This window comes from Vitis riparia, chromosome 6 (assembly GCF_004353265.1).
Source record: "Vitis riparia cultivar Riparia Gloire de Montpellier isolate 1030 chromosome 6, EGFV_Vit.rip_1.0, whole genome shotgun sequence".
Taxonomy (NCBI): domain Eukaryota; kingdom Viridiplantae; phylum Streptophyta; class Magnoliopsida; order Vitales; family Vitaceae; genus Vitis; species Vitis riparia.
In genome coordinates this window covers 8537121-8549755 of record NC_048436.1, presented here as the reverse complement: position 1 = coordinate 8549755, position 12635 = coordinate 8537121, and the positions used below count along the sequence as shown (strand labels likewise).

The 12635-nt window shown below is 34.9% G+C and overlaps 1 protein-coding gene across 1 annotated transcript; it reads left to right on the top strand.

The window, feature by feature from the left end:
- Window positions 1–6187: 6187 nt before the first annotated feature.
- Window positions 6188–10806, top strand: LOC117917127 (L-ascorbate oxidase-like). Its single transcript, XM_034833355.1, has 5 exons — window positions 6188–6532; window positions 6617–6709; window positions 6867–7079; window positions 7298–7492; window positions 9701–10806. Exons 1-5 carry the CDS (start codon window positions 6251–6253, stop codon window positions 10661–10663), a joined length of 1746 nt encoding a protein of 581 aa, XP_034689246.1. The 5' UTR covers window positions 6188–6250; the 3' UTR covers window positions 10664–10806.
- Window positions 10807–12635: the final 1829 nt, after the last annotated feature.

Below are 12635 nucleotides of genomic sequence, written 5' to 3'. Positions count from 1 at the left end.
ATGGTAAATCGAAGGATAACTTCAATAGTTGTCTTGACTTGCTAGTTATGGGTATTAGAGATCAACTTCACCCCATACAAAGAGAGAATAGGGTTATATTGCATGCTGCATGCTATTCACTAACTTCAAATGAAAAAAAAAGAATTTTGTAAATTTTTTGAAAGAAGTAAAGGTTCTAGATGGTTATGCTTATAACATTTCTCGGTGTGTACAAGTGAATGAAAGAAAGATATTTGGATTGAAGTCTCATGATTGTCATGTTCTCATGCAACAGTTTCTTCCACTTGAAATTCGAGGAGTTCTACATAAGAATGTTTGTGTTGTTATAGTTGAACCATATAGTTTCTTCAAACAATTGTGTTCTAAAGTTTTAAAGACTAATCAATTAGAGCACCTTGAGAATGACATAATAGTCACACTTTGCAAATTAGAAAAAATATTTCCTCCATCATTCTTTGATGTTATGGTGCATTTACCTATTCATCTTACAAGTGAGGCAAATGTCGTTGGACCAGTGCAATATCGATGGATGTATCCTATCGAGCGGTATGTTCTCATTCAATTAATCTTATGTATATTAAGTTTCATATAGTTCATGAAACAAATCTATCATGTTGTGGAATGACAGGTATTTACGTACATTAAAGTCTTATGTCCGTAATAAGAGTCTTCTAAAATGTTCTATTGCAGAGGGGTACATAGCAGAAGAATGTACAACCTTTTGTTCAATATATTTGCATGATGTTTAAACGAAGCATGACCGTGAAGAAAGAAATTGTGTCATTGAAAATAACATAACAAATGGAGGGTTAACCATTTTCAAATGCATGGGACGAACAATAGGAAAGTAAACATCTCATGTTCTTAGCATAGAAGAATGGTCCCAAGCACATTTATATGTGTTGACTAATTGTGAGAAAATGACGCCATTTATTGAGTATGACATTTGAATAAAACTTTATACTAATTCTCATGCAAAAATTTAATTTTGGTCTTTGTGAGCATTATAATTAATTTTTTCTTTTTTATCAGAGAGCTTAAGCAATCTATAAGGGTTAAGTCTCGTATTCGTGCAAGAGATGTAGATTTGATTCACACAAGAGAATTCATTAGTTAGTTTAAAGAACGTGTAATTTCATTCACTACATAAATAGTTATATTATCTAATACAATGTATGTATTAACATCTTATATTTGAATCTATAGATTATACAAATGCGACATGAAGGTCCAATTTCTAAACACATACTATCATTGTCTCGTGGATCAAGTACATCAGTTACATGTTATAGAGGATACATCATTAATGGGTTCAAATTTCACACAAGAGAATGAGAAAATGGAAAAAGAAATCAAAATAGTGGAGTTGTTGTGACGATAGAGGTATCAAGCTTTGCAAGTGCGAGAGATAAGAACCTAATTCCTAGTCATGTTTCTTACTATGGTGTGCTAATTGATGCAATTGAGTTACATTACCTTAATGGAAATAGAGTTATTTTATTCAAGTATGACTGGTGGGATGTAATCAATAGTGAAAGGGGAATAAAGAATGATGAATATGGGTTCACGTGTTTGAATTTTGAACTTACCATATGCACAAATGAACCATTTGTGCTTGCATCTCAAGCAAAACAAGTCTTCTATGTTCAAAATTCAAATGAGGAAAATTGGCACACTGTTGTAGAGATACAAACTCGAGGGGTTTATGATATGAATCAGAAAGTATCTACTAATGATCCAGAGCCATATCAATAGCTTATAACACTTCATAGTCAACGTGATGTGCATGAGTTGGTCGAGAATGATTTAATCAATTGGGATAGAAATGATATTGTAGGAGAAACTATCCAAACGGATGTTCTACTATCACGACAAGAAAACATTATTGAAAGAGATAATGAATTTATTCATGATGATGATATAGATGATGTGTAGCTAGTAATATTGGTAAGTACATAAATATATACTTACTAGATATACAAATTGTAATTTATTTCATATTATTTATGTAACTTATTTTGTATTACTTTTTCTAATTTACTTTATTATATAGGAAATGTCACATTGAATAGGAAGAGTACAAATAGTGTCTCCAGAAGATGAGTTGGACAATCTACAACAACTCTCAGACATACAACCTGTTGCAACTACTACTCCTAGTAGTTCTGGTCCTTCTGATTCTTTAGATCCTTCTATTGTTGGTATGATTAAGAAGATTATGTTTAACTTAACATATGATAAATGTGTTTACATATGTTTAATTTCTTGAATGATAGGTTTTTAATGTTTAATTTTATATAAGATAAGTATATTATGTTTCTTTTAATTTCATTATTACTCTTAATAGGTTCCTCCTCTAGCAAAAAGAGGACATGTCACCCAACACGTAACTTAAAGATTTACTTAGTATTAAACCCGGGGAAAAAAACTACACGATTCAATACCAGAGGGCAAGTTGTTTATGATGAAAAAGGGGAAAATTTGTCAAGCTATATGGGAAGATTGGTGCGATCTCAACACAATGTACCCATCCAAGTTCAAGATTGGAATCATGTTAGTGAAGATGTGAAGGAAAATATTTGGGTCTTAGTATGGGTATATGCTAGTTACTATTCAATCTAAATTGTAATGTTATTGTTTAAAAATGATACCTCTTATTTATAAATGACATTTTAATACAATACAGGAAGAATATGAACTAGAAGAAACATGTAAGAGCTACATTCTTCAATGTTGTGGAAATTTGTTTAGAAGCTACAGAAATAAAATGAAGGCCAAGTATTATAACCCTTATAATACAGATGAGGAGAGATTGAGGCATCGACTTCCACACTTACCAGATGATGATTGGAGGTGGCTCATCCACTTTTGGGGCACATTTGAGGCCAAGGTAAAGATAATGATTTTTTCTTGATAGTGTATCTTATGATACTCATATTCACATAAAATGATATTTATTAGTTATATCTAACCTAATACTTCATATATATAACTTTTATTATGTTTCTATTACCTATTTAGGTGACTTTCTATTTTTTAATTGATGTAGGATATCTCAGAAAAAAAAAAAAAAAAAAACAAGACAAATAGGGCAAAGCAAGTGATAAAGCATAGATCGGGATCAAAAAGTTATGCTCAAATTTGATGTGAACAGGTTGGAAATTTATTATTAATATGATTTGTTTGTACATAAATAATTCATCATAAATAACTTAATTGTTTTACTTGTAAGAATAGGCACAAAAGAAGGAGGATCGAAGTCAGCCTAATAGAATTGAGATGTTTGCCCTAACACACAAAAAAAAATATGGGACGCCTGTTGATGATCATTCTAAGGAGATTATGGTAATGAAGTAAATAAATTTTATATACTTGTATTTCAATCATAGTCACATACTAAAATTATTTTAAAAGTCTAACATTTTTTTTTTTTTTATAATTCCAGGATCAATTTCAGTAATTACTATCCCAACCTGAAGGGACATCTTCTTCTGCTTTTATATCATCTGGAGTATCTACATCTGGAGTATCTACATTTGTAGATGAGATATATACTTAAGTCATGGGTCCAGAGAGTCATGGCCGTGTTCGAGGGTATGGATTTGGTCCTATTCCTACCTCAGTCTTTGGTTCTACTAGTAGAAGGCGATCAGGAGCTATTCTTTCAACACAACTTGAAAACGCCCAAGAGATGCTAATAGTTGTAGAACAAAAGTTTACAATTGCAACTGAAGAACTCTCAAATGTGAAAGAGAAACTCTCACATGTGAAAGAAACATTTGAAGAAAGGTTGATAGAAGTTCAAAGGAAGATACGAGAAGAAGTGAAAGACGAGTTTGAAGAAAAAATGATGGAAATGCAAAGAAAAATGCAAGCACAAATTCAAGAACAGATGATGCAAATAATGCAACAATTTCAGCAAAAGCAGTAGAAATTTGAAGATTTTGCTACATCTTTATATGATAAATTCTCTTAACTTTTTTGAAGATTATGCTACTTATTTATATGACAGATTCTCCTAACTTTTTTTTTGCTTTTTATGACTATTATGTGATGTTTGGTTGGTTAATTTGTTATATTATGTTCGAATGTGAAACTAAATTTGAATTTCTTTGTTCTTTGTTTGTTTGGTTTTTTTTTTGTTATATTATGTTTTTGTTATTTAATGACTTATATGGACATATAAGTTTTTAACTAGCTTGGGATAATTGATTGTAATATATTGTACTATATTGAAATTGTTTTAATTGCTTAATTGCATATATAGGTCTAAAATGAGTTTGTTAACAAGTTTGGGAAATCTGAATTTATAAAAGACCAATGTCTAAATATAACAAATTTTAGTCACGACCACTAAAAAATTGTGACCAAAAGTGTACTTTTAGTCATGATCAGTAATGAACCATCATCAAAATTTGGGGATAGGCGGACATCATATGATTAATTTTAGTTATGGTCATTAATAGTTGTGACCATAAGTGTACATTTTGTCATAATAGACCTAACAATTAGTCACAGTCACTTAATTAACTATGACCATATACCTACATTTAGTCACGATTAATGAGTTGACTGTGACCATAAGATTACATTTAGTCACAATCATTTAATTAACCGTGACTATAGACATACATTTAGTCATGATTAAGGAATTGATCGTGACTATAAGTTTACACTAATCCATAAGTTGACATTTAGTCACGGTAACTTACTTGACCATGACCATAAGCTTACATATTGTCATGGTCGCTAACTTTACCTGTGACTATAAGTGTACATTTAGTCACGGTTTATTACTTGACCATGACTATAGGTTAAACATGTAGTCACAATTTATTACCTGACTATGACTAAATCAACTAATAAACAACAAAGTATTCCTAACTTTTGGTCATAGTTTTTGTAGGGCCATCACAAAAAAAGAAATCATATGATCACGATTACTTAGGAAACCGTGACCAATACCTTTAGCTACGCCTCGTACTGTGAAGCTTGGTCACGGTTTCATAAGACCGTGACAATAGGTTTTGGTCACGGACATATTAAGATTTGGTGACGGTTGGGGACCGTCACGTAAAATCCTATTTCTTGTAGTGCAAAGATATTTATAATGGAAGCCCATTTCAGATTGCTTGGCCCTTTCATGCAGTTGGTAAAAGTCATCTAAGTGCTGTGTTACTGTGCTGTCATTTTGCTTAATCCGTTTAGTTTTGGTTCTTGACTTTGTATAATTTCAGATTTTATTTAGTTCCGAATTGATTTGGCTTATGTTCAATCCTTCAGATGTGTGTAAATCCAATGTTTTAACACTAGAGATTATTGCTATTTAGAGAGCAATCTTTTTGGAAAGTTTTGAAAGACAACAAACAGTGCCTTTCTCAAAGAAAAATGCTTTCCTGAGGAGATTATTATGTGATTATCAGCAATGGTGATTGTTTAAAGATGAAAGTGAGGGATTGTGTTGAGCCTGGTCCAAAATCCTCACATGCTTCCTAAATAGGCTGATGCCCATGCTCTGTTTTTTGTTTCCTGGGTTGCAAAAACCCCAAATCTTCAAGATCTGAAGGTGCTATGTCTGGAAACCTGGTTAATCCAATGTCACCAAGGATGCATGTCTAGAACGAATATTTTCGGGTTTTCAAGAAAGCTGGATTGGTAGATATTGCAGCTTTCAACTTTGCCAGTGTACTATCCGCCACTTGACTGCAGCCCAGTGGACTTGTCCATTCTAGCAGCAGAATAAAGGGGATCCTTCCTCATGCGTGATCAGATGCCTCGGTCGATCAATCACAGCTCAAATATGTTTATTATAAAGGTGGAGCTTCGAACTCGCGACATCCTAAAAAACCTGTGTTCAAAGCACTATGAGGGTCAAATTAAATAAGAATTCTAAAATTCATGGATGGAAGCTTCACATAAGCACATCATGCTAATTGTCAAAAAGCAAATATATTCTTAATGGAGAAGTATTAGACAATTTTCTCATTCTAATGCTTTTGGGAGAAAGGAAAAAGAAAAAAGAAGGAAGGAAAAAAAAAAAGTAAAAAGAGAAAGTGGAGGCAGGAATAGAATCGATGCCCACCACTACAATGTGAAACAAGACAAAAGACAACCACGTAATAGGAAATGAGGCACGAGGAAAAAGTACTTTCTATATATAATCTTCAAAATTGAATGCCTCAGCAGCACCTACTCCACTAGCGTTGATAACTTTTTCTAGCTTATTTCATCCTTCTACCCCTCCATTCTCATGTCTCTGCGGAAGAGTATGGTTAACAGAGGTCTCCTCATTCTCACCTGCTTCTTCTCATTCGTGATTCAGCTATGCTTGGCTTCAAAGACCAGGCACTTCAAATGGGAAGTGGAGTACATGTACTGGTCACCAGATTGTATGGAGGGTGTCGTGATGGGAATCAATGGGCAGTTCCCAGGGCCAACTATCCGGGCTGTTGCAGGAGATACTATTGTAGTTGAGCTCACAAACAGGCTTCACACTGAGGGTGTCGTCATTCATTGGCATGGAATCAGACAGGTTTTGGTTTTCGTCTATTTTGCATTCGATATTATATTCTTATCCATTAACTCATGATTCAAACTTTTGAGCGAAATTCCACAGTTCGGAACTCCATGGGCAGATGGGACTGCATCCATCTCACAATGTGCCATTAATCCTGGAGAGACCTTCATCTACAGATACAAAGTTGATAAGGTAAAGTCAGTGTCTTATGGCCTCTCTCTCATATATTATTGACCTGCTCCACTTGATGGATTATTTTCAGAGGACCCCAGCACTTCTTGATTGGTCAGTTTCTTGTAGTGGCCACTTAAGCCATGCTCTTACAAAGTTGTGAAATGTTATGGTGTAGGCTGGCACATACTTTTACCATGGACACTATGGAATGCAAAGATCTGCTGGACTGTATGGATCTCTGATAGTAGAGGTTGGTGAAGGTCAAAAGGAACCTTTCCATTACGATGGAGAGTTCAATCTGTTGTTGAGTGATTGGTGGCATAAGGGAAGTCAAGAGCAAGAAGTGGCCCTCTCGTCCAAACCATTTCGTTGGATTGGCGAACCCCAGGTAACCGTCAATCTCTTCTTGTCCCTATTTTCTACGCCTGTACGGTCAATTTCAAAACGGTCGTTTTTCAGTATGGAGTAGTTGGTATTTGGTGAAACCCTTGTCGTGTTGACTGCGTTTTGAAATTATTAAGCACCAAAAAACTGGGGAAAAAGGTCAAAACAAGAGGAAGTCTTGGTTGTCCATTAATCATTAATTCTGTGGAATATTGTTTTCAGACTCTGCTCATCAACGGAAGAGGCCAGTACAATTGCTCTCTAGCCGCCCACGTTACCAACTCCTCCTCTCCCCAGTGCCAATTCCGTGGAAATGAACAATGTGCACCCCAAATCCTCCATGTGCAGCCTCATAAAACTTACAGGCTCAGGGTCTCCAGCACCACCGCACTCGCTTCACTAAACTTGCAAATTGGGGTACTAACCTTATCACTCTATTTTCTCCCTTCTTTCAACTTTTCTTCATGAATCTATGCCTCAAGTGATAAGATATTCTGATTGCAATTGGGTGGTCGACACGTAACAAATAAAAAATGAAAGAACCACCATATTGGCCCTTGGGGGGACTGCCTACACATATTATACTATTTTAGGAAGATAGTGGTCACACTCAACAACCGACCAAGTCGTAAAGTATAATAGAATGCATGAAAAAGTCTTTTGCTTTAAAAAATATCACTCTTATCAAGACAATTTGTCAATAAGTTACTGACTTGAGGATGTGAAATAAAGTTCGAAAAGAAGAAAAAAGTTAGGATAAGATAATAGAAAATAAGCAAAAAGTATGAAGCTTTTCTTGATGCAATTATTTTTTATTTTAAAAAATATAAAGTAATATTCCCAAAAAGCAAAAAATAAAATATTTAGTCAAAAAGGCTGGTTGAAAATTTTGCTTCATAGATTGGCGTGACGGCAATAGTTGTGAGTTAATTAAACGTGGGATAAAAATAAGAAAATGACACTTAAATTATTCACTTCACGACATAGCTACATCCTTTTCTATGGTACTTCTTTTTCTCTCTCATGCATAAAAGGTGGGAATCGAGAATCGATTCCCTATGAAAATTTGATTTTAAAATTTGTGATGCTCATGCCTTACACATATGTATTAGTGATTGAGAAATTCAACCAGAAGTATTTATTAGTTCATGGAAGTGGTCTTTAAAAAATGTCCATGTCAAAGGTAAAGGGAATTGTTCTCTTTAGTATTATTTTGCTGACAGCGGTTCAAACTTGGACGTTTTTGTCCCAAAAAGCATATGGTGCATGTGACTTGCCCGGTCCATTTTGTTTAAAAATATCTTCTTGTGGTCCTCTACAACTGTGAGAATTCCATTCTTCACATTAAGCCATCCTACTTGATTGTGGATTCATCTGACCACTAAAGACTTTATTGATTGAATTACACAGACCTCATTGTATATATAGGAATTATTAGCATATATAGGACCCATGATGATTTTGACATTTTCAGATTTTTTTTTTCTACTTTTTTGACACTTAAAAATTTATCCTACAACTTTTTTCTCAGAAGTATTATTTTTCATTTTGATACTTTTTATTTCTATATGTAGAATTTGTCGCATCAAGAGATTACTGGTATCTATTTGGATAAATGCCTCTTTGTTTTTTTTGTTTTTTTTTCTAGGAATCCTTCATTTTGGCACATTCTTCAACAGGAGAGGGGAAAATTTCTTGAATGACTTCCAAATAAAGTCATCATTGAAACATAAAGCTTAGAATATTTATACATACACGAAACATACCCCCAATTTCATAAAAGCTTATATTAAATACATCAGGAAAATGGGTTCAAAGTTGGATAGAGAATGATTCAAAACCATAGGACCATTCCTATGATTTAGCAGAAAAAATATTCTGAATTTCAGAAAATTTACACTAAATATGAACACCTGCGTAAGTAAAACTTTCCATAAGAAGTTCTGTATTGCTCCTTTTATGTCACACACCATGTTTTTTGTCTTCTTTTGAATTGAAATAAACATCATGTCTTCTTGAACCGTCAGTTGAAAAGAGGAGACATAGCTGGTGAGTCCAGTACTACTACTTTTTACTGTTCACATGTGATTGGGCAGTGCTAGATTTGGCTTTGTCGTTGCTCCATCCATGAATGCACTGGATCTGGTGGAGCCAACTAGAGCTTACGGGGGCCATGTGCCTCTGAAAATATTAAAACAAAAAACACCTCCCGTACTTCTTGCAGTAGGAGGGCTCCAACCCATAAAAAACTACCTCCACTTCTTGCAATTGAAGACTCGAACCCAAGACCGTTATTGCACCTAACAATGACAAGCTAGACCGTTGGACTAACAGATGCATGTGTTAAAAAGTGGTCCTTTGAACTGAACTGCCGGCTCCACCGTGAAAGGTAGATTTTTATTGTTTATTCTTCACTAGGCATGCGGTGTGATTTGAAATTGAGGTTAATGTGTCATTCTTTATCCTTTTTAAATTTAATTTTCCTTTTTCAATGTCTTTGATTATATATACTTATTAAGTTGTTTTAAGAAAAAGTAATTTTAAGGTAACGATTTTGTTTCCACCAACTTGTAAATGTAACTGAGATTGACGCATTCATTTTTTATTATGCTGCTACATGTATAGAATCACAAGATGGTGATGGTGGAAGCAGATGGAAACTATATTCAGCCTGTGGCAGTGGATGACTTAGACATTTACTCTGGAGAGAGCTACTCTGTTTTGATCCACACTGACCAAGACCCCTCCAAGAACTACTGGATTTCAGTTAGTGTAAGAGGAAGAGAGCCCAAGACTCCTCAAGGCCTCACCATTCTCAACTACCAAACAACTTCAGCTTCAAAGCTCCCAACATCTACACCTCCAGTGTCTCCTCTATGGAATGACTACAACCACAGCAAATCTTTCTCCAACAAAATCCTGGCCCTCATGGGCTCCCCCAAGCCTCCAACCACCTACAACCGCAGAATCATCCTCCTCAACACTCAAAACACTATCAATGGATTCACCAAGTGGGCTATCAATAATATATCCCTAACATTGCCTCCAACTCCTTATTTAGGTGCCATTAAGCATCGTTTGAGCAACGCTTTCGATCAGAAGAGTCCACCAGAGAACTTTCCCAACGATTATGATGTGATGAAACCTCCAACAAACACTAACTCGACATATGGGAATGGGGTGTACATGCTAGAGCTTAGGACAACGGTCGACGTGATTCTTCAAAATGCCAATGCATTAGCAACAGGTGTCAGTGAAATACACCCTTGGCACCTGCATGGTCATGATTTTTGGGTGTTGGGATATGGAGAAGGAAAGTTTAGGAAAAAGGATGCGAAGAGGTTTAACTTAAAGAATCCACCATTGAGGAATACTGCAGTGATATTCCCTTTCGGATGGACAGCTCTTAGGTTTGTGGCGGATAATCCTGGGGTTTGGGCATTTCACTGCCACATTGAGCCTCATTTGCATATGGGAATGGGAGTGGTCTTTGCTGAAGGTGTTCATCTGGTCAAAGATGTACCAAACAATGCTCTTGCTTGTGGCTTGACCGGGAAAATGTTGATGAGTAACTACAGTCACCACTGAGAATAGCTAGCTGGAAACCTAGCTGAAGCTATCTTCAATTTTTGTGTGGTACATACATGCAATTAGAAGCCTATTTATTTAGTTGGAAAACTGAAAACCAAATTCTATTTGAATAGAAATTTAGTCTTGTGTTTGGTTTCTTATGTTTTGGCAATGGTTGTGATATTTAATATACGACAAGTATAAAGCTTTTGTGCAGATAAAGCTTTTGTGAATATGTTTGCAATATGAAGCTTTGAAGAAATGTGATGAGGTAAAATAAATCCTTGCTTGAATTTATCTTGAACCAAGTGACAATCAATCTCCAAATGTTTGGTACGATCTGAAATACAAGATTAGTTGTAATGTGGGGAGTTGCATGGTTGTCACACTAAGGAGGAATAGAGAGAAGGAAGAAAACCAAAATCTTGTAAGAGATAAGATATCCATTGCAATTCACAAACAGTGGAAACCATGCTTCTATATTCTATTTTAGCATAAGAACGGGACACAGTAGTTTGTTTCTTGGTTTTCCAAGAAATCAAAGTTGATCCAAAGAAATTACAATAACCAGTAAGAGACCTTCTAGTATCAATGCAAGAGGCCCAATCAACATCACAATAAGCTTGAAGCTTAAGAAAATTACTAGAAAGGAAAAATATTCCTTCAAAGGGACAACCCTTGAGATAGTGTAGAGCATGTAAGGCAGCATCCCAAGAGCTTGGCAAGGAGCATGAACAAATTGACTTAGTTGTTGAACAACATAAGTAATATCAGGTCAAGTAAATCCCAAATAGAGAAGACATCCAATTATTCTTCTATATTTGTCTAGATTGGAGAGTAAAGAGCCCATAGTTGTAGAAAATTTGTGGCCTGGAGGAAGTGGAGTAGTAGCAGGTTTGACGCCTAGTAAACTTGTGTCCTTAAGAATGTCCATAACACACTTTCTTTGATGGATATAAGTACCAGTAGTAGAAACGAGCTATCTCAAGACTAAGAAAATACTTGGCATAACCAAGATCTTTAACTGTAAATTGAGAATATAGAAATTGCTTAACAACAACAATATCATCCTCATTAGTTACTGTGACTAAAACATCATCCACATAGACAATCAAGGCTAGAAAAACATGGTTTGATTGTTTGATAAACAAACAATTATCATGAACTAACTGATGAAAACCAAATTGTTGCAATTTTACAGTAAATTCATAATTCGACTACCTAGATGCCTGTTTAAGATCATATAGAGATCGTTTAAGTTTACATACTTGACTTGGTATAGCATTAGTATAACCTCTAGAGGCTGCATATAGACTTTTTTTCATCCAAATAATCATGCAAGAAAACATTGTTGATATCTAATTGATGAATTGGCCAAGACTTTGTAGTAGCAATAGCTAGTAACAACTTGATGATAACAAGCTTAGCAACAGGTGAAAAACTGTCAAAATAATCGATTCTTTCTATTTGATTATAATCTTTTGCCTCTAGTCTTGCTTTAAACATATTAACACTACCATCAGGTTTAAGTTTAACCTTGTAGACCCATTTGGAACCAATGGCTTTCTTACCTACAAGTAAATTTGTTAAATCCCAAGTATGATTATCCTCTAAAGCAGCAAGCTCTTTGTTCATTCCTACAACCCATTTTGCATGAACGCTAGCCTATTTATAAGAAATTAGTTCAGGAAAAGCTATAAGAAGTAATGAATGGAAAAATGTTGGGTTTTTAGGAGGAAGTAGGATCAAGAGTTGTGATTGAGGAGCATTGTTAGTAGATGAAGTAATAGAATCTATAATATTTGAAACAAAGTCATTCAACCAAGTTAGTTTCCTTTTAACTTGAGTATTGTGCCTTGGAGATAAAACAAGAGGAGTAGATATAGAGTAGAGAGCAAGACAGGTAAAGTAGATATAGATGAATCATAATGTGTAAAGGAATGAGAAATAGAAAGAACATCAATGGTATCAACATCAATAGGAATACATG